Source organism: Pyrgilauda ruficollis, unplaced genomic scaffold (assembly GCF_017590135.1).
Source record: "Pyrgilauda ruficollis isolate IOZ18807 unplaced genomic scaffold, ASM1759013v1 scaffold16, whole genome shotgun sequence".
NCBI classification, from domain to species: domain Eukaryota; kingdom Metazoa; phylum Chordata; class Aves; order Passeriformes; family Passeridae; genus Pyrgilauda; species Pyrgilauda ruficollis.
Genome location: NW_024514764.1, coordinates 5441659 through 5463426, shown reverse-complemented (window position 1 = coordinate 5463426; position 21768 = coordinate 5441659). Strand labels below are relative to the sequence as shown.

Here is a 21768-nt window from a genome sequence, read left to right as displayed (position 1 = left end):
TGTTTGAAAACCTTCTATTTCTGCTAACTTTTATTTGTTGTATTGATAATTCTCCTAATTGTGCAGAAAATGTGACCTTCTGGAAGTGTGCTGACATACTTTAAAGCAGATTTTCATTATGTCAGTTTAGTCTTTGCATGTAATTAAAATAAATAAATATTCTGTAAGTGTTCAGTGGAACATGATGAGAAGCTCTTTCTGCAATTCCCTCAATTTTTGCAGTTTTTTTAAGGTTTAAGAGGTAGGTGGACAAGTTTCTGTGTCCTTTGACAAGCGATCAACTTCTGCTTTTCTTATTTTTGAGGCTTCTTTTACACCCTGTCCTGTTGCCAGATATTCCCATTGATACTCAAATGCTCTCATAAAATCCAGTCAGTCCAGGTCACCTGACATTGTTAAACTCTGACAGTGATGTAATAGCTAAATACATTTTAATCAGATGTGGTCCAACTACTCCTCTGATCCCTGTGGCAGTACCTGTTTGAAAAGAAATAGCAACAGCAAAACCAACTCGTCCAGATGTGTGCTCTGGTCTCCTAGGGAACCACATGTCTTTCTTCTCTACTGAAGATGAAACCAGGGATGAAAATGGGTTTAATACTACCCTGGAAATAACTTAAGATTTTTCTAAAATGCCATTTGAGGCTTTTGATCCTGTGAGTAATAACCTGGCTCAATCTCAGGAAATGTGTTGTAGAATGTTTATAAATAAAATTTTGGAAAATTATTTGCAGTGTTTATAAAACAGTAGAAATCTAAAGTTCTTGAACTGAAGACAATCACCTAGTGAATCACAAGGAGCAGAAATGGTGTGGAGCTGATTACATCCATTGCACTTGTGACAGCAGCTTGTGTGTTTGGCAGACTGTCACAAATGCATTTATTGAGAGTACTGTCCTGTAGTGATACATTTTACATTTGTGCAGTTTAAGTGAGGATTTCTTCTAGCTGCCTGTTCCTGTAGGTCAGGTGTTTTAGCTCTTGGGAAATATCTTCCGAAAGACCAGATTTCTACTCTGTGTTTGGATATTTGTATAAATTTACTGACTTAAACAGAATCCCAAGGCTTGGTGCTATCACTGTTCATTGTAAACTTCAGTAAATCACATTGGCTGAGGCCTCTTAGCTGGAAGCAAATAAGTCCAAGATGGTGCAGGCAGGTGGTGAAGCACAGATCTATTTTGCCAGTTTGTCCTCTCTGTTCAATTTCTTCTTAGCTTTGATCACATCCATGGGATTAAATGTTCAGACTCTCATTTTTAAATAAATGCAGGTGGATAATATGTTTTGAAGGAGCTTCTTAGGGTGCTAAACATATTTATATAATACTGCATACATGTTTATTTCTAGGAGAAGGAGCTACAGCAGAAGTTCCCTCATCTTTTGTGATTCTGTCTCTGTGCACTCTGGTAGTCCTGGTCATTCTGCTGGCAAACTGTGTCTCCTGCTGTAAAGACCCCGAGATAGATTTCAAGGTAAGACCTGAAGTTATCAGTGTGTGTACAGGTGATATTCTCAGCTGCATTCTGGCATCCAGAACACTTGATTAGTTGTGCTGATGCTCTGCAGTGTCACTGTGCATCCTCTCTTCTCAAACAGCCAGTGACTGTATTCCTGCAGGCTGTGGGTCTTGATGCAGCTTTATTTTAACTAATTGCTCCCTGTTGCAGTAAGGGTCTTTAATGCCTTTTCAAAATAATAACTAGCTATCAGAATCAGTAGTAAAAGTTACACTTTTAGGACAATCAGCTGTAAAGAACCTTTTTGTTGTTTTTCTGTGTTTTGTTTTTTCTTAGTCTGCAGGTGGGGTCTGCAGAATAAGAATACTGAAGATGCATATCCACTGTAGCAAAACTCTTGAGAAATTGTCATCAGAGAATTGTTACTTTTGGAACATCTGAAATCAGTGTTCCAAAAATTGAGTTTTGCTCTCATTTCTAAATGGAGAATATTTGGCCTCAGAAGTTCATGGTAATTCATTCAAAGCCAGGGCTAGCATTTAAAGTAAAAACAAAACAAAGGGAAAAAACCAACAACACCAGCAAAACCCAAACCACCAAACCCACAAAAACCCCTTGATTATTAAAAGCAATGCTTTAATCTCTTTAAGACAGCAATTAATGGAAAGTAAGGAATAGAACACTAAATATCTGTCACCATTCTTGGAAAAAAGCTAAGCTTCCTTAGCAGTGCTTATTCAAACTGAAAGAAAAGTATTAGTGTTTATTTAAAGGCAAGGATCAGCTTGTTTACTGAGACTTCTTTTGTTTAGGAATTTGAAGATAACTTTGATGATGAGATAGATTTTACACCTCCAGCAGAAGATACTCCATCTGTTCAGTCTCCAGCAGAAGTGTTTACTCTTTCAGTTCCCAATATTGCTTTACCAACTCCCTCCCAGTTTCCATCTCGTACAGGTAAAATACTGTTTTTTATTGCAAAAACAAAAGTAGACATTTTCAGTGTCTAAAATGGAGTGTGGCTGTTTGACTTTACTGTAATAAATAACTTGTTACAAATTTCCATAATGTGAGCCAATACATTGTGTAGGATAAAAGGTAAAAAGGGGAAATATTACTTCTAAGATGTTAACCTGTGACAGGTTTAAGAGAGCTTAAGAGAACAAAACTGCCTTAAAACCCCCTCTCTAGATTGCTGTCATTATATCTCTGTATTCCTAAAGGGTTTGAAGTACTCTGGGACATTACTGACTTCTGCTCTTTAGTGGTTTTCTTCATGGCTAAGTTGTCATTGGATTTTAACCACCACCCTTAAATAGAAATAAGAGTGAATCCTTTACTTGACAGCAGTGCTACTGCTCAGCTGCATCACTTCCTTGATGTCACTGTAGACTATCTGTGCAGTAAATGTGATCTTGGTAAGACAGAGCATTAGGTTTCATCCTAAATGAAATGTGGAAGGGGTTTTGGAATGTATTCTTTAAAATACAATTTTTGTAAAAGGAAGCTTAAGCATCTTATCATATTATAAGCAGAGTTTAGCCTGAAGTACTTACTCTCATATTGTGCTATTTCACATAATTTTACGTACTCCTTGGGTTGCTTGATCATTAGATGTTCAGGGAAGCTTCTAGTAAAATTCCTGTACAAATTTCAAGAAACACTCAGTGTGCCTTTAATACAAATGACACAGTTGTACAAATGAGTCAGTATTTTAAAGAGCTGGGAAAAATTATGAGTGAAAAATTTTGTCAGCTCTTCTGTGTAGCCATAATTGTTAAAATGAAGCTGTCACAATAAGTGTTTTGCCAGAAGGAGGGCAATGTGCCTGAGTACTTGGATAAAATGTGGTTGCACTGCTGTGGCCTTCGCAATGCTGAGGAGCACACTGACAGTGATTTATACAGCTCTGGCTCTTGCAGTACAAGAATACTGCTCTAAATGTAGTTTATGGAAATAAAGTGTGGGCTACAGTTCTCAGACTAGAAAAGGTTTTGTTTAAATCAATTGGTGTTCCTCACTAGTTGGGCAGCAGAGGGGTCAACACTGCTGAATCTCTTCTGGTGAATGAGGTCTGCCATTGTTACTGCCCATCCTCTGCCAAGATCTGGGTTTTCTCTTGTCCTCCTCTCTGGGCTCTTGTGTGAAGTACTTTTAGTTGAAAAATGTCCTCCTTCCAGATGCTAGCTACAAATAGGGCAGTATTAGTTGAAGAATAAAGCAATCAAAACTTTTCTCTTGAAAAGGTAACTCTATATAACTGTAGTTGTTAAGATGTACAAACAATGAGTTTTGTCTTGGGTTTTCTATTCTATTTACATAGGAGACTTTTGTAAGTAGGTTATTTTCTCTACCCAGATACAGGCTACAGGCTATAATACACTTTTATATTGGAAGCAGAACTTAGCCTTTTTGCTTACTTGCTGAGTGTGTTAAAAACCTTTTAAGATCACATTTCATCAGGACAGTTGCTGTGGTTTTGCTGGGGGTGTGTTCTGGTGTAGTTTAGAAGCTGGACCTGAGAAAAGTTTCACTTGAGTGCTATCATCACAACATTACCTTCCTACTTTATGTCCACCTGACTAGGGTTTGGTGCTTGGGCTGAATGTGTGCATCCAGCTGGGAATAAATCTTGTAGAAGCTTGCATTATTTCCTCAGCAGTTGCTAACTGAGTGGTTTGATATGTGTTACGTTTGTTTCGTTGTGTGACAGATGGATCAAAGTCTCAAGTTGCACGTCAGAGTCTAAACTACATCCAGGAAATTGGAAATGGCTGGTTTGGAAAGGTGAGGAGTTATCTCTTCATATTGCACAGATTGAGGCTTATTCTCAGGTGACTAGGCCTCTGTATTTACTTTAAAATGCTACTCAAGAAAGAAAAAAAAGCATAAAAAATTTTAGTTGAAATTAGATGCATGCATTTTTGAGCTGTAATCACAGCACTAATCTGTGCTTTTTAAATTTACCTGTAGATTCTTAGTAGACACTAGTTAGATATTTCACTTCCATGGATTTGATTTAATGCACTCCTGGTTTTACCAATTCTTTTTAGGAAAAAAATTGAGTAAATAAGTGGTCTTCACTAGAAAACGTTTTCTGAAAGCTGACATGTAGATCAGCTGTTAAGATTCAAGTATTTGTATTTAATTATCAAAGCTTTGTGTTTGTAAACAAGCCAGGAAATCTTTCCTGCAACGTGTTTTTATCTTTTGTTTTTCTTTGCAGGAAGACTACAAATGTTTTTTTTCCTCTTATTAAAGACACAATCTCTCTTTCAGGTTCTCCTTGGAGAGATCTACACAGGCACTAGTGTAGCAAGGGTAATAGTGAAGGAGTTAAAGGCAAGTGCAGGTCCCAAGGAGCAAGAACAATTCTTAAGAAATGGAGAACCATATTAGTAAGTAATATTTCACAGCTTCATTTTGCTGCACATAAATTATGGGTATTGCTTTTGTTCAGTGTTATTGTCTCTACTTGCCCTCACATATAACTGCAATGTTTTTCTTTAAAATGTGAAATACACTCAACCCAAAGTGAGTAAAAGTTGTGTTCACATAACTTAGTGTGCTTTACCTTGCCTGGATGTGCTGTAAAAGATTGGTCAGTGAAGAGCTTTCTCTTCTTGGTGCTTCCTAACATCCTGGCTATATTTGCATTTAGGCTTAGGTTGTTGGCATTTGTCAGAAGAAATTTCATGCCTTCTGCTGCATTGGCACAAGTGGTTTTGGAGCAATTTTGGAAAAGTAACTGATCTGGCTGGGAACTAACCCAGCTAAAAAAAGGTTTATCTTGTAGCCAGATCTGTACCTTGGTGTAGTTCATGAGTTGCATGCTTTTATTTTTGGTATGAGGGGTCGTGGGAGGATGAGTGTGACTCTCATGTGGCAATCCTGGCTTTTGTGGGTTTGAGATCCTGTGAGTTTTGGCTGCTGTCAGTGATACACTCCAGCAATACAAAGTTACAAATGGAATCTGTGGCTTTGGTACTTGCACCTTCTGTTCCTGCCACCCCCCTCCAATGTAATGTGTTGAAACTTGTGGTAGGGATTTCAGTGTGTTGCATTCTCCTGTGATCTTCCTGCCTTTAACTGTGTTTTTTCACTTCAGCATTCTTCAGCATCCAAATGTTCTCCAGTGTATTGGGCAATGTGTGGAAGCCATTCCTTATCTCCTAGTTTTTGAGTTCTGTGACTTGGTAAGTGCACTTATACAAGGTGCTGAATTTTTTTTTTCCACTGGTGTAAATTGTGTGTGGTATATTTACTGCCCTTTGCTCTTCAAATGGCTCTTTTGCTTTTGGGAAGTTTTTTGATTAAACAGAATTTTAGAAGGCTTTTGTTTGTTTATTTTTTCAGAGGAACCACAATTACAGTTTTTTGTTTGAACTCTTTTCAGTTCATCATGTATGTTCTAAGTGCTTGTGGAGTGTCCTGAAGAGGCAAATACCTGTTCTTTGATAATGGAATTACCAGTCTCTTTCAGTCTGCCTGCAGCAAGAATCTTGGAGGGCAGAGGGTGTCATAGCAGGGAGCTTTTTATCACAGTCCAGTACTGCGTGCACACACCAACATCACATCCAAAATATTTGCTGTCTGCAATCTTAATGTGCTTTTATTACCATTTATGTGAAAATGTTAGTTTAGGAAAATGCAAGAATTTCTTCCCTTCTGCCTTCTCCTCTACCTCCAGAGTGCCCAAATTTTACCCATGCTGTGCTGCTTTTTGCTAAAATGCAATGGTGGGCTCACTTCTGATATCAGTTGTGTATTCCAATAGCTGCAATTTTCAGTTTCAGTTTTAATTCTCTTTCCGATCCTTTATTTTACAGTACTCTTCTTTTCCCTACATGCTTTTATTTCCTTTCTCATGCCCTTATTACACCCCAAGCGACAGCCTTGTCCTTCCTGGGCACCAAAAGAAAAGCTAGGAACACACTGAAGGGTGTTCCCACTGCTTTCAGTCCCATGTGGTTCCTGGAATGGGAGGGACAGCTCAAAGCCTTGCTCAGCCACTGCAGTCCTTGGAGTGTTCATGAATGTTGTGAGGAAGGGCGTGCAGAGTCCTTGAACTGTGTCCAGTGTGCAGAGCCATGAGAGACAAAAATTTGGGTTCATGGGCTGGAAAGACTTGAGTTGTTTTATTTTGACGTAACACATTACTAAAACCAAATAAACCCCAGAGTCCAAGTGGCTGTCAAAACATTGGCTCAGTAGCTGCTTTTAAGGTTTGTTGTGTAGATGTCAACCAAAGCAGAGTTCCTTGGGAAATGTCAAGACAGAAATGATGTCAGAAGTGCACAGATGTTACTAAGTCTTTCAGAAATGAGACAGTTTGCATTTATAAATTTTTTTTTTTTCCCAGTTTCACTACTGCAGAATTTCGCTTTAAACTCAGGTGCAAAAATCTGTTTCTAGTTGCCTCAGGCAATTTAAGTTACTCAGCATGAACTTGAGTTTTTGGAGAAATACCAGTTAATCTGTTACCTTAAATAACTATATTTTTCCATGCTGCTCTTTTACTCAAACGTATTAGCTGTGGTAAATTAATGAGGCAGAAGTGCTGATAAAATCCTTCTTTTCCAAATGGAAGAAATGCCTGAAATTTTTAAATGACTGATCAAAGTGAAATGTTCTGGGTTTGCTAACAATTAAAAACTCTGTGCCTAAGGTTAACAGAGAAGGTTTTTCAATGTAGAAATAGAATACTACTTACTGGTTTTTAAACCTGCTATTAAAATTGGAGTTTCTTTAAAAGGATCCTGGAAAGAGGGTTGCATTTTATAGTCTATCAGATATACGTCCAAATCAGATTTAATTGCTGCAGTGTTTTCAAATAGTTGTGATTTAATCAAATTTAAATGTGAAGATGGAGTATCTTTTAAAGATTGCCCTACTTTAGGTATGCAGGAAAAAATAATAACCTTGTTTGAGTCCTCATTATTTATGAAGAAGTTGTCATGATCCTGCAGAGTAATCTGGTAAGGATTTTATTTAAGGGGATAAAATAGATTTTCACTTGAACTGGGGGCAGTAACCTTGACAGTTAAAGTGGTACTTTTACAAATTTGAGTGTAGTTAGGTAATTTCTTTGGAATGGAGAATAAATGTCTGTGCTCATTATTGTAATCCAAGTGAACTAAAACTTGGTTTTAGAAAATTATATATTACAGTCAGTTAAACATAACTTTCATATTAAAGTTTGGCTCACTTAGAGTGTTCTTACTTGGTATCTCCTAGACATGATGGTGTTTTTTTCTTTGTGCACACAAATACTCAGGGGCTGGGCAGACAGGACAGTGTTCCTTTGCAGTTTGATGCAGAGCTGGGCCAAGTGAGCAGCTCAGTATCCCTGTCCATCACTAATTCTTGATGTCCAGGGCCTGGAGTGGGAGGTGGCAATGTTGGAGTAAGTGCAGAGAAGAGAAAGGAAGGAAGGAATGTGAGGGAAGCATGATGGAAGAGAAGATGTGGCTAAATAGGTTTCTTTAGTAAAAAGATTTTTAGGGAAGTGTCAGGAAACTTTTTATCTTTGCAGTTGGAATTGCACTTATTTGGATTTTTTAGACTTAGTAATTGATCTCAAAGCTCCATTTGTACTTTTTCTTCTGAAATTGGGTGAATTGGGGTGTGTGGAGGTGCTTCAAAACCACACAGGAGTGATTCTTCAGCAGAAAAAGCATAAGGACAGGTGGAACTGAAGTGGTGGACTACAGGTTCCAGTGTCTGTGGTGACTTGTTCAAATGGGAAGGATGAGAAACATGGTCCTGTTCAGCTGCCAGCGCTTTAATGCTGAGCTAAAGCTCTTTCCCCTATGTTATGGTGGTGTCTATGTATATCCAGCAAAGTGAACTTGTTTTAATCCCTTGTGTGTTTAAGAATTCAGTAGTTCCGAAAGAACATGGCAAGAAGATGAGCTGTGTTGGATAGGAAATTTCAATATCTTCACGTGACAAGTTCTTTTGTGGCTCACGTGGCAGTGTTGACCTTGTTTAGCAAATTTGGCATACTAAGTAACAAAAAATGTGGCTATTCTGCTGACCAACTCAGTCTGGAGGGTACAGAGATTGTTCTATTCACACTCCTTCAAACTCATCGCTTATCACAGTGTGTCCTCCTTTTGCTACTTCTCTTGCTTGGATTTGTAGCCTTTATAAGGCCAGTTGACCTTGTCTTGGCTGCTCAGCCCTGTTGGATTATCAGTTCCCAGGCTCCTTGGCATTGAAAGGTTTTGATCAGAGGCACTGGAAACTGTAGTGCAGAGAAACTACAGCTGTCAGGGTGGCAATGCTGAATGTCAGGCAGGCTGGCTTGCTTGTTTTCTTGGCCACAGAAACTCCTGATACATTTCTGTTACACAAGATTGCTGGTTGCATGTTCAAGAACTGTTTTGGCTAACATTTTGTCTATTTTAAGAAATGCTCAAAAAGGTCTAACAGCCCCTTTCCCCATATTATTTGCATTGTATGTTGGTGCAGTCTGCTATGAATAGTTAACTGTTCACTGTTAAACATTGCAGAATGATGTCAGGTTAAAAATAGTGGTAGCTGTCTTATTAACTTTAATATATTACTCAGCCCTGTGTGTGGCCAGCATTTTGTCAGCACAGCAAATCCTCTAATGGATTGACATAATTTATGAGTAAAAGGAAAGTTATTCAAATGTGGAAGTTGCATGTATATTGTGAGGCTGATTTGCCTATCAAATTCTTGCAGAAATTCTTCAAGTCTTGCAATTCCCTGGGCAGATGAGATCAGCAGGATGCAGTATTTGCCTGGAATGCTCTGTAGCTTACTTTAGGGATGTTGCTGTTAGGGGAAGGTGTCTACTTGCAGTGATTGGTTCTTTTTTTAATTACTGCCACTTGAAAGCATGTTCTAATAAAAAAAGAATCTTTGCAATGAAAACATAATCAAAGAATTCAGTGAATTTGTTTAATGATCATGGTCAATGTGGATATGAGCTAAAGAGCAGATTTATCAGTGGTGTGTGGTTTAACAATAAAGGGGGGATTTGTCAGTTTATGACAATTTGGTAGAATGTGTTCAGTAGATGTAATTTGGTAACTGTTTCACATTTTTGAAACCTCATCATTTTTAAAACTGTCAGTGCCTTCTGGTTAGAAAGTCGTGTCAGCCATTTGGGTGTTCACATGAACCCAGTATGGTATTTGCACAAACCAAAAGCTGCCAAAGAGTACTGACTGTAAGTGTGCCCCAGCTTCTGGCTGTTACAGAGAAAAAGTGTGTTAAAACTTACAAAAATGGCTGAACAGAGAAGGAGAAAAAAGGCAAAATTTAGTTCTTCGTGGAATCCCGGGAGAGGAGGGAAAAGGCAGAGTGGCAGAGGAGGTTGGAGAGAAAGTAGAGCCTTCCTCAAGCATGATTATTGAGCTTTTTATATTTAGATGTCTCTGCACTGAATTTTGCAGAACTGCATTTATTCAGATATATATAACCTTTGATATTTACTGTGTTAAAAAGTCTGTCAATAAAGGGCCATTTTGTGGCTCTCAAAATAGTGCAGGGATAATATTGCTGTGTTGCTGCTGTCTACTTTTAGGCAGGGAAGCATCATAGGATAATTCAGGCTAGCAAGGAGCTCAGGAGGTCTCCAGCTTCCTCCTCAAAGCAATATCATCCTGAGGTCAGACTGGGTTTCTCAGGACTTTGTCCAGCTGAATCCTGAAAACATCCAGGGGTGGAAACTGCATGTTCTTTCTGGGCAGCCTGCACTTCTGTTCATGTCCTTGTGTGAAAAACTGCTTTCCTTACACTCAGTCTGAGCTGTCCCTGTTTCAACTCATGCCTGTTCTCTCTCATCCTCCATCCATGCTCCACAGGGAGGAGCCTGGCTTAGTCTTTAATAAATTGTATTGGGCAGTCGTTATGCTGAAGTCTTTCTTTCTCCATGCTGAATGAGCCTGGTTCCCTCAGCCTCTCCTCATGGGGAAGTGCTCTGACCCCTGACTGGTGGCTCTTTCCTGAACTTGCTCCAGTTTGTCTTGTTCTGGGGCAGCTAGTTCTGAGCACAGGATCTGTGTGGTCTGAGAAGGTGGTGAGAAGATGGTGAGACCTCTCCTGGGCCTGGCCCTGTTTGTGCAGCCCAGGAGCTGCTCCCAGCCTGCTGCCAGGGCACACAGGGCTCTTTGGAGCTCACTGCCCACCAGGATGCCCAGGTCCCTTCCTGCAGAGCTGCTGCCCAGCTGGCCACTGCTCACTTTGTGCTGTTGCAAGGGATTTTTCCTTTCCAGCTGTGAGAGTTTCCGTTTGTCTTTCTGGAGTTTCAAAAGGTCCCTGTTGAAACATTCTTCAGCTTGTCCAGGGCCTTCTGAAGGGCAGTTCAGTCCCTGAGTGTGACCATTGGCTCACCCCAGTTTAGTACATGCAGTGTCCTTTTAGAGCAGTACCAAAAGTTCCTATTTTATATTTTTAACCTTGATTGTAGCCTTAATTAGACCAGAATGGGAATGTTTCAAGGTGCTGGATTTAATAAAAAGTTGGTTTTCCTACAAAAATATGTGCTTACATGAATAATTTACTAAATAAGGGATGTCACATAGCACTGCTGTTACTAATGCATTTAAAAATTAAAAAGTAATTCCTGGGTGCATTTCAGGCATCCTAGGAACTTAATCCACCTGGGACAAGCCCTAAGCAAGCCGTTGCTGTTTTAATGAATGACAATTTTAGAGTCTGACTTTCTTCAGGCTCTTGCTGCCACCTACAGTCAGCTCAGCTGGGAGTTCAGGGCTTGTATTCCTTGGGCTCTGCCGTTTGGAACCTGTGTGTGTTACAAACACTGTTCCTCTCCTAGTTGTTTGGAACTGCTCTGGCAAGAGCTTCCTGGCCCAGGATTTGGGAAGACAATTGACATAGACAAAGCCCAGGATGTTATGCTGGTGAAACAAGTTGTGACATATGTTGTGCAGTCTCAATACAGAAGTGTCTTTAAAATATTTTGCTAACCTTTCAAGAAGTCTATATTTTAAATAACAAAAATACAGGACTGGTGGATTGAAAGTCATACTGTGAGAAAACTAACAACAATGGCATGAGAAACTTGTTCTTTTCCCTTGCTTGGATTCTCTTATTCCATAAGTCTTTATTTTTCTGAATGTTTGGATAGTATTCAATTATTTTCCTCTATTTCAAAGCTGTTCCTTTTTTAGTAATTTATGGAGTACTTCTGTGGGCTCATTAATTACATATCTATTGCTCAGCATTGCCTGGGTTCAGTAAAACTGCTGCCATCATCAGAATTCTCTGACTGGCATGGGCTGTATTACCATGCTTTTTATGTAGAAAGCTCTGGTGAGCTGGCAATGGCTGAAACTCTCTGCTCTAGTCTCTCCCTTCCAGCCCCTTACAAATTTCCAGACAGACAGCTTTGCTGATTTGGAGCACTTGAAAACTCATCTCATTTAAAAGCAGGGGCTCATCAAACTCTGATTTTTTAATGGAAGTTATTAATGCATGACAGATTTTATGTGGCAGTCTGATCTAGGATGTTAATTACTAAATGATTAGATTTAAAACCCTTAAGGACAATACCAAATGCCTTAGATGACTTTTGTGAGATCCTTTATGGAGACTGGAAACTTGAGGAGCTTTATTTTATTGAGCATAAATGTGGTAAATAAGTAATGTAGTCAGTTGGATCTTTATTAAAAATAGATTTGTTTGATTCAACCAACATGTAAGGCTAATAAATATCTTCAACTTCTTTTACAGGGTGACCTGAAAACTTACATCTGCAATGAGCAGGAGCACATTAGAGGAGAGTCTCAGATAATGCTGCTGCAGAGAATGGCGTGTGAGATTGCTGCTGGCCTCGCTGTAATGCACAAACACAACTTTGTGCACAGGTAAGCTCCAGAGAAATGCCAGTCAGTCAAGATGCACTCTGAAATACAGCTGGCTGTTTTTGTTAAAATCCAGGGGTATTGAAGACTGTGTTTGCACAAACATGTGGAATAGCCTGAGGCACGAAGGTGTGATGCTAATGAAGGTGCTAATTAAGCTGCAGTGCTGTGGTGTTCAGCTCCACCTGCCTGAAAGCTGATCAGCTGCTCTTTGGGTTTGCAGCCCATAGAACACAACCTGGTGCCAAGACAGTCCACATGTAGTTGTTTGATTAATTCTTGGCCAAGTCAAAATTATTTTGTTTATTGTGGAGGCAGGGATGTTAAAATTCGGTTACAATGAATCTTACCTGCTGTGAATTTTTATTAGATTCTAGAAATTTAGAACTTCTTTGGTAATGTCACCTGTGTTACTAAAAATAGAAAATAAACCCCTTTCTAATGCAGTAAGGAGGAAGCTGAGTTTAGAGGGAAAATCTGACTGAAAGGGGTATTCTCTCACTGATGTTGTTCATGTAACCTTTAAATCTTCACTAAAAGAGGTAGTCAGATTTCAAAGTAATCATGCTAGGAGAAGAATCTTGTTCCCGTCAGGGGAAATGCTAGATTTATTTTTAATTGATAGAATTATTTTTAATTAAAGTTAATGTGAATACTGAAAGAATGGCAGTAGTTGCAAAAGGCTGGGAAAATTCATTCATGGAACAATTTGCCCAGAAGAATACAAAAAAAAATTTTTTTTTGCTTAAATAAGGAACTGGAAGTCATTAGCCTCTAAGATGACTAAAATATCAAAGAGTACTTGTTCTCCAAATGTGGCTTATGTGGTAAAAGCTTGGGTACCACAAGACAGTTACCTTGTCAGTCTGTTCTCTGCTGTAGAACCAGCACTTGCGTCACCCTATCAGCAAGTCAGGAGCTTGTGTTGGAGCTTATCAATGCTGCTTACGGAAGGCAGAGATCTTGTGTTCAGGGAGAAATGAACTCTCAGAGTCTTAGAAGGTGCAGGTTTAAAAGAGCAGCAAAACCCTGAAAAAACCCCAAAGCCTGGAGTCAGCTGGTGGCTGATGAACAGAGCTCTTTTAACCCATTTAACAATTTCAAATGCCTTGAAGGTAGTACCAGTTGTACCTGTCTAACAGAGGGATCAGTTTCTTGTCTTGCAGCCGCATGACTTTGTAGGTATTAAATTTAACAGTACATTTTCAGTGAAATACAGATAAACTTGGTAAATAACTAATCTGTGGATCTGCAAGATTCTCATTGTAATGTTTACTTCTAGCAACACTATCCTGATGCTGTCAGAGTAAGTGGTAAAGCTCCAGCATCAGTGATTTTGTTGTTAGTGGTAAATTCAAGCAGCCAACAATTTTTCTCTTCCAGGATATTTATTTAAATAGTATAAAACAATTTGGCAAGCTTTGAGACATACTTGAAGGTTATAGATGTGTTTCTGACCTGTGTAGTTTAATGACTCTGGAAAGGAAAACATCATCATCTGTCTTTGTAGCAGACAAGCTGTGGCTTTCAGACCATTTGTACTTTAGAGACTTATTTTAAACCAACAGAAGCAAAGGTAGAGTTCTTCCAGGGCACTTAATTGCCTGGTCCCCTCTGTGAAGCTGAAAAGTGAAATATTTGAGCAATTAGTTGCTGAGCTCTTTGCTGTTGCAGCCGCAGTTCCAGCTTCATTAAACTTGCATAAATTTCTGAGTTTGCATGATGGGTTTCTTAAAACTGCCTCTTTGTATTAATACAGCAGCAGTGCTGGTTTGTGAGTATTTGTGGTCTGGCTTATGGCAGAAACTGGAAGCAAATTCTGTGTCTATTGAAGAGCTTTGTGATTTGTTTATTGGAGGACTTCTATCAAATACATTATTTTTTCTGTTGGTCTTTTTCAAAGACTGTAGTTCTGGTTCATGTGTAATGTATGGGTTTGTTACTTAAGGAATTTAACTGTAGATGTAAGATGTTACTGGTTGCTCAGTGTGATATTGTAATTATTATTTAATCTGAATTGCTGATAGATTTTGCTTATGACAGTTAAAATGCAAGCCATGCAGTGATAGGTGTGAAGAGGGGTGACATCACTGTAGCATGTGAACAGCCCACGTAATCTCCAGGAGAGGATTGTGAGCAGAATGAAATAACTACATGTAAATGCTGTGTGTAGTTGAATGCTTGAGAGTCTACACCACTGCTCTAGAGAAGTGACTGCAGCTTGAACTTTTTTATACAGGACAGCATAATACTCCAGGGTTTTTGTATGAGAGCTTTAAATGTGATTGCCTTGTCACTGTGTTTAGTTTTCTCTGGATTCCAGAATGCAGAGTCTGCTTGGCTCTGTGGCTCTAAACTGATTCTCCTTTGAAGCACTGGGAGTGCCCAAGGGAAATCTCAGCCTTCTGGCTATAAAATAAATCTTGTCCAATAAGTCCTCCCTAAGGAGAAACCCTATCAATGTTTGTTTTTTCTGGAAGTGATGAGTGTTTGTATTGAACTATAGTGGCCACAGTATTCCAGTGAGATGTGGAATCAATTGTTGGCATGTGTAGGTTCTGAAACTTAATAAAATGTAAGCAACAAAAAAACTGTCTTAATGTTTGGTTTAGGTATAGTTGCATTTTAGAAATTACTTTCCCCAGTTCCTGTGCTTGGGTTTGCACTGTGTATGAGTTGGTTTTTCAGAGTGCACGGACAGGTTTAATTTCCTCAGAAGAGGCTCAGGAAGGGAGCTGCAGGAGCTCCAGGAGCACACCTTGCTTGCACCCAGCTTGCCTCAGCCTTCAGCAGGATTTAGCTCTATGGGATCAGCCTACAGCTCATGTGCAGAGGATTGCTGGAGTGTATCTAGGGAGCATGCTGAGTCCTTAGCACTGTGTTGTGTTACTGATCTGCTCCTCTTACGTGCATCTGTAACCTGTAACTGCATAAGTCCTTGACTTTTGGATTCGAAGTTTCTAAATAATAGTTTTCTTGATTTTACATTTGATGCTTCAAACTGTGACCTGACTGTTCTAAAAATTGTACCTTCTGTTAACCCATTTGTCTGAATTTACATTGGAGACCTCCTGGTTTGTCTCACTGTTTGTTTGTTTGCGTTTGCAGTGACTTGGCCTTACGGAATTGCTTCCTTACATCCGATTTAAATGTCAAAGTAGGAGATTATGGTATAGGATTCAGTAGGTATAAGGTGAGTTAATCTTGTCATGGACCACTTTTTTAAAGGATTCGGGGGCCAAGGTTACAGCAAGCATGCTTGAAAGTTGTGGACTGATACTAGATTGTCCTTTATTGGAATAATGTACTTTCAAAGTATTACTGCCAAATAACTGTAGTGAGTTCATGAACCAGAATAGATACTTTTCTAGAGATGAGTAGAGTTTTTGCTTCTAGAATCTTCTGCTAAATCTGCCCTTTTTTGGTCCTATTTACAGTAGTCCTACAATATGAACAAACTAATTTTAATGTGTTTTAAGGACACATTTGAAAGAAAAGTTCAAATTTCTTAATGAAAATATTCAAAATATTAAAGTATATCAAGAAAGTGAAAAATTAAGGTCATTATTTAAAACATTTTGTAGGTACCAAACCTTAAACAAGAAATTGGCATTCAATTTTCTGCTATGCAGTGACCAGTGAATGACATTCCTCCATAGCATTATTCTCTGCTACTTGGGGAAAATGGGATTATTTTTTTTAATTATAATTTTTTGCATAGGCATCACAGAAAAGTGTATTAAGGAAAGCACTGTCACTGTCTGGAAGTTGATCCAATGTATGTTCAGCCTTTTTATGGTTTTTTTCCTTCATTTTGATCAATAATTTAGGAAGATTATATTGAGACAGATGAGAAGAAACTTGTTCCTCTGCGATGGACTGCACCTGAGTTAGTAACAAGTTTTCAAGACAGACTGTTATCAGCAGAGCAAAATAAATACAGTAACATATGGTATGTAAAAGGCTTTAAGAAATTTCAATGAGAGATCTGTGAACATATTTTCAAATGTTACATGAAGGAGTAAATAATATTTTAACTAGCCTGGTGCAGCAGATGTACAGTAGGTTAATCACTATAAACCTGAAACTATATCCTGCTTTGGAAAAATGCTTAGAAATCTGTTGAGAGAAAGTTGGAGCAAGCAAAAACGTTTAGCAGAATAATAGGTGTTTATATTAATAAAAATACCCTCAGATGTTTATAAGGAAAGAAACGGTAAATGATTTTTCCAAGAATAAGTAGCTCTGAGTGCCATAAAAAGATGATCCCACTAGAGCCTGATGAAGTTAAATTGGTAGAACAGTGGCATTTTAATTAAAATGCTGTGTTCTTGCTGCAGCATTTGAGAGCAGCAATTAACTGATGGTTTCTGCTGCCAAAGAGCTGGTAGACAATGGCTGGTGAACTCTTGAGGATGAACATTTTTGAAATAGCCAAGTTCCACTTCAGTTCTCAAGCCCCAAGAAATTGGGATAATGGAAATTGTGGATTAGGCTACCATTTCTGAAAACGTTGTAGTTAATTCCTGCTTTATATTTGAAGGATATTAAATAGTAAACCAGAGTTTGTTTGGTGTTCTAAAAGTAGGGTTGCAGAAAGCAAATGGGGTGTATGGAAATCATGTAAAAATGAATTTGCTTCCATCCTCCAAGAGGCTTCCACAGCTCATGCTGTTCATCTGGACTGCAAGCAGCCAGGGTCTTAAGGTTTCCAACTTGTTTTTCAGCGCCTCTTTTGCAGAGCTGCTTTGGACAGGTTTGAACTAGATGATTCCAGACATCCCTTCCAATCTAAATTATTCTATGTGCAGAGTCAGTTACTTTGCATTTGAAGCACAGAAAGATTCCCCGAAGATTAGCATTGACTGTACTCAGTGAAAATGTGATTAGTGTTGGATGCAGTACAGATGCAGCACTGAGCAGAGGCAGCTTTTGACCACTGCAGCTTGACAATAAAGAATTCTGTGAATTCTGGGAGAAAGATGAGTTTTCTAGCATTTTGACCTCTAACTGCAATTTCTCATGAAAGCTTTTTTTCTTCTATTGGACTAACTGTAAGGTTTTTTAATCTCATTTCTATATACCATAGTAAAAATTACAACAATATTTTTTATTTTTAAATTGTTGAAAAGATATTTTCAACAACATAGGAATATTTTCAAAATATGAAATATTTTATATGTGGGGATTTTCCATGGTCAAATAATTTGAGACCTTCTATATTTTGTCATCTTCATTGTTGTTGCCTTCAAGCAACTTTATTCTTCAGGCTTTTAGCATTCTGTCAAAATGAATTAAGTTCTGAAGTTATTCTAGAGACAATGGGGAGTAGTATTTATTTCTTCTTGCCAGTTACGCTTTGCATATCCTTTCTTAGAAAAGCCCCTCTAAAATAGTTCTGAGAGTGCCCAGTGATGTGCTGCTCTTTTGCAGGTCCCTGGGTGTGACGTTGTGGGAGCTGTTTGAGAATGGTGCTCGACCTTACTCAGACTTCTCTGACAGGGAAGTCCTAACCCATGTCATCAAGGAGAAGCAGGTTAAACCCTTCAAGCCACGTCTGGAGCAGCCATACTCTGATAGATGGTAAACTTTAAGTGTTTCTATTTGTTCGTAAAGCTGCTGAAGAAGTTTCTGAAATGTCTCAGTTCTCCTAAACACGTTGAAATTGCTATGTGGAAACTCAGCAAACAAACTCTAGATAAAGGGAATAAAGGGACTTCCTGGAGATGGAAGTTCCTGCCAGTGATACTGGTACTCTGAGGCATGTTAGGTATCTGAATTCTATAAATTCCTTTTCAGTGTGAAACCTATTGAAAATGTTTCTATTTGTACAGGTATGAAGTTCTGCAGTTCTGTTGGCTGCCTCCAGAAAAGAGACCCACGGCAGAAGAAGTGCACAGACTTTTAACTTACCTCCGCATGCAAAGCCAAAGGGACTCAGAGATTGATTTTGAACAGCAGTGGAATGCTCTGAAACCAAACACCTCAAACAGAGAAGCAAGTAATTCTGCATTCCCAATCTTGGATCACTTCACGGGAGACAGACTTGGCCACGAGCTGGAGGAGGTTCTGACTGTAACTGAAACAAGCCAGGGTCTGAGCTTTGAATACATCTGGGAGGCAGCTAAACACGATCACTTTGATGAATGTGGACATGTGAATCCTGACGAAGCCATGAACTACACAAGTATTTTCTATCCAGTGGAGGTTTTTGAGAGGTCACTTTCAGAGCAAGGACCAGGAGCACAGGATGGAAGTGGTCAAGAGGCATCACTTGCTGTCCCTGGGGTGTTACCTGTGTTTGATGCACACAAACTTTCTGTTGGAAATGACTACTATATCCAGTTAGAGGAGAAAGGAAGTGGCTGCAGCATGAATTTTGATAACCAGTCAGTTGTATTAACAACAGAAGTTGATCATCAAGAAGCTGTACAAGAAAAAAGTTCTCATTTCACGGTTCTCAGGGATCTTGATGTTGAAGAATCTAGTACCGATGGGGACTTCTTCCACTACAATACAGATCCTAAAGAGGAATTTTTAACTGCTACCAATAGTCCAGAAAGTCCTTTCCAGAGTATATTTAATGACATTGATAGATCAGAAGAATTGAGAAATAGAAAAATACTTGGGTTTGCTGAAACAAATGATTCTCCTAAAGACTTTAAACCAGCTGTTTTGAACTCAAACACAGATGCTAGAAAGGCAGTAGGCTGTTCTGAGAAGGAGCATTCTAAACATGCTTCTGAAAATGAAACAGTTTCCTTATGTGAAAATATCTCTAACCAGTCAGAGCTGGTAACTTTAGAAGAACTTTCTGATAACTTCTTATTTCTTCAAGAGAAAAACTTACTAACAGGGTTATTGCCTAAAAAAACCAGCAGTGATTTTGGGCAGTACTCAGATGATGTTCTAAAAAGTATATTAGAAACCTCAAAAAGAAACTCTGTAGAGCCTGAGCCTGTGCTGACTGAAAATGCACAGGTCTTTTCTTTAATACATGAAAGTCTTAGAACAGTGAAAGATGAAAATTTTAACCCTGTGACAATAAATAAAGATCCCAGTTCCCAGTCTCAGACTCCTGTAGAAATGCAGGCATCCTCTAGTCCACCCACAGCACATAATTCATCTGATAACTGTGCAAATCCTCCTATTTTGAATGATGAGGGGAAATTTCTAAATGTAGAAGTGAATGAAGTCATGTCCTGTAACACTGATGTTCTCTGTCAAGAAGAGCTATCTTATAATGCCAAAAATAATAATGTTGGAAGCAGTCCATATTGCAGTGTTGCTATTGAAACAGATGAGTGTGATGCACAGATGAAACAGGGAATGCTTTTCAAATCTGATGAAACAACTTTTAACAAAGAAAAATGTAGTGATCAGGAGGATAGGAAAAGAAACTTGCAGGATAGTTCTCCCATATTTAAAAAAAATGAATGTTTATTGGAGGAAATACAAGAAACATCAAATCATTTTGAGAACTGTAAGGATGTTCCAGGAGAGGTGACTTCAGTTTCTGTTGCTGCTTCAGATTGTACCAGTCAGGATAGTCTTTTGGAAGACAGCCCATCTCCTATACAAACTGTAGAACAAACCTTAGAGACACCTGACTCTTTGGATTCTTTAGATGTAAATGAGGTTTTAGAATCTTTACAGGCTCAAAGTCCTCAGAAACTTTTGCCACCAGATAAACCTGCTGACAGTGGCTATGAAACAGAAAACCTGGAATCTCCAGAATGGACTTCCCATGTCCCTGTTGAGGATGCTTCCAATGTGGATACTGCTGTGTGTGTGAGCGAGAGCAGTGTCAGTGCTTTGCCTTCTAATCCAGTCATCATTGTGTCAGAAGCAGCAGCTTGTTTGGATGCAGTGAACAGCAATTTTGAAATAACCCCAGTGGTTTTTCTGACTGGAAATCAAAACTCTTACAGAGACTCAGCCTATTTCTCTGATAATGATTCTGAGCCAGATAAAAAACCAGATGAGTCTGTAAACCTGTCCAGAGAGACTGTGTGTATTATTTCCTCCAACAGAGGAGAGAATCGCACTGAAGAGGTTTGTGGTTTTGAAGACAGACAGCAAACGTGTGATGTGAGCAATTACCAGGATGATGATAATCAAAACTCGAAACTGGAGCTCAACCACAATTTAGAGATCCAAGAGATGGATGAAAGGATGCAGGGGTGTCCTGATGAGTGGGCTGAGGCAACTCTGACTTCCCTGGAAATAGTGATGGAAGGTAACCTGAGGGATGAAATAAAACTATCTGAGACTTCCCACAAAAGTGTCTCTTGTGTTGGCACTAACACTTCAGAACTCCTTTCACAAAGAGACTTAAAGCCTGTGCACAACATGGCTTTAGATCTGAGTAACAGTGAGAAGTCCTTCTATCACATGGACGGACAAAAGCTGAAAGAGCCAGATATTGAAGGAAAATACCTCGGCAAACTCGGCGTGTCGGGAATGCTTGATTTAGAAGACGGCGATGATGCAGATGAGGAAGATGAAAACAGTGATTCTGAGGATGACATGAGGACTTTTCATATGCATAGTCTGAGTTCTGACAGTGAAGATGAAACTGTTCATCAAGTACCTGAGATAGTTACTGAAAAAGATGATGGAAAACATTTGAGAAGCTTGTTGAAACTTCCAAAACCTCTTCATGAAAGGCAGTCTGAACTTTGGAAAGATGAGAAGAAGGCTGTAACGTTCTTTGATGACGTGACAGTCTATTTGTTTGATCAGGTACCCTTCTTTTTAATTACTAAGTAAAATTTTTGTTGCTTGCTTTTTTTTTTTTTTTTCTTTCTTTAAACAAGAAGCAATTGAGTAAATTGCTTAATATTTGGGAAAACCTTGTTACAAAAGTACCTTTCTTGTTTTGGCAGGGTTACAGCTTGTTCATGATGTGGGTTATTTTTTCTTTTTATATTAAGGCTATATAAGAATATATATATGTAAAAGAATAATATTTATATATAAAGAAAAAAGAACTTTGTGACTTGGTTAGGTACAGTTTTGGGCTGCTGATAGAATAACTGCACTAATCTGAATTAAGGAGGATTTTGCTTTGGTTTCTAAACCATGAGTCTCCTTTGCTGTTGGACCCTTGACTGCATGTGCTGAATGAAACATGGTTTTAGTGATGTTTTTCTGCTCATTATAAGATGTGTTTAATTTGAATATGTGAGACAGCATTGCTGTGGACAAGATTTAATTATTTTATTTTGACAGAATATTGTTGTAACTTTATAGAAGCAGCTTATCTGTTTAATGAGTTTGAAGTCTTTAAGATACTTTATAAAAGAAAGGAAGAAAGCAAAAAAGCCAATAATTAAACAAACAAAAAAAACAAAACAAAACAAAAACAACAACAACAAAAAAAAAACAAAAACAAAAAACAAACAAACAAAAAAAAAAAAAAACAAAAAAAACCCCAAACCAAA

The 21768-nt window shown here is 38.6% G+C and overlaps 1 protein-coding gene across 2 annotated transcripts in view; it reads left to right on the top strand.

Annotated features, from left to right (window-relative positions):
• Positions 1-21768, top strand: part of LMTK2 (lemur tyrosine kinase 2) — a 42365-nt gene that overhangs the window by 13264 nt on the left and 7333 nt on the right. For both annotated transcript variants that reach the window (XR_005954696.1, XM_041462272.1), the window contains exons 2-11: positions 1351-1475; positions 2273-2417; positions 4174-4247; positions 4740-4858; positions 5569-5656; positions 12192-12325; positions 15431-15515; positions 16153-16274; positions 17756-17905; positions 18157-21067. Coding sequence is in view for 1 of the 2 variants with exons in the window: in XM_041462272.1 (XP_041318206.1) it covers positions 1351-1475; positions 2273-2417; positions 4174-4247; positions 4740-4858; positions 5569-5656; positions 12192-12325; positions 15431-15515; positions 16153-16274; positions 17756-17905; positions 18157-21067 (3953 nt within the window). In the remaining variant the exon portion in view is untranslated. The remainder of the gene's footprint in view (positions 1-1350; positions 1476-2272; positions 2418-4173; positions 4248-4739; positions 4859-5568; positions 5657-12191; positions 12326-15430; positions 15516-16152; positions 16275-17755; positions 17906-18156; positions 21068-21768) is intronic.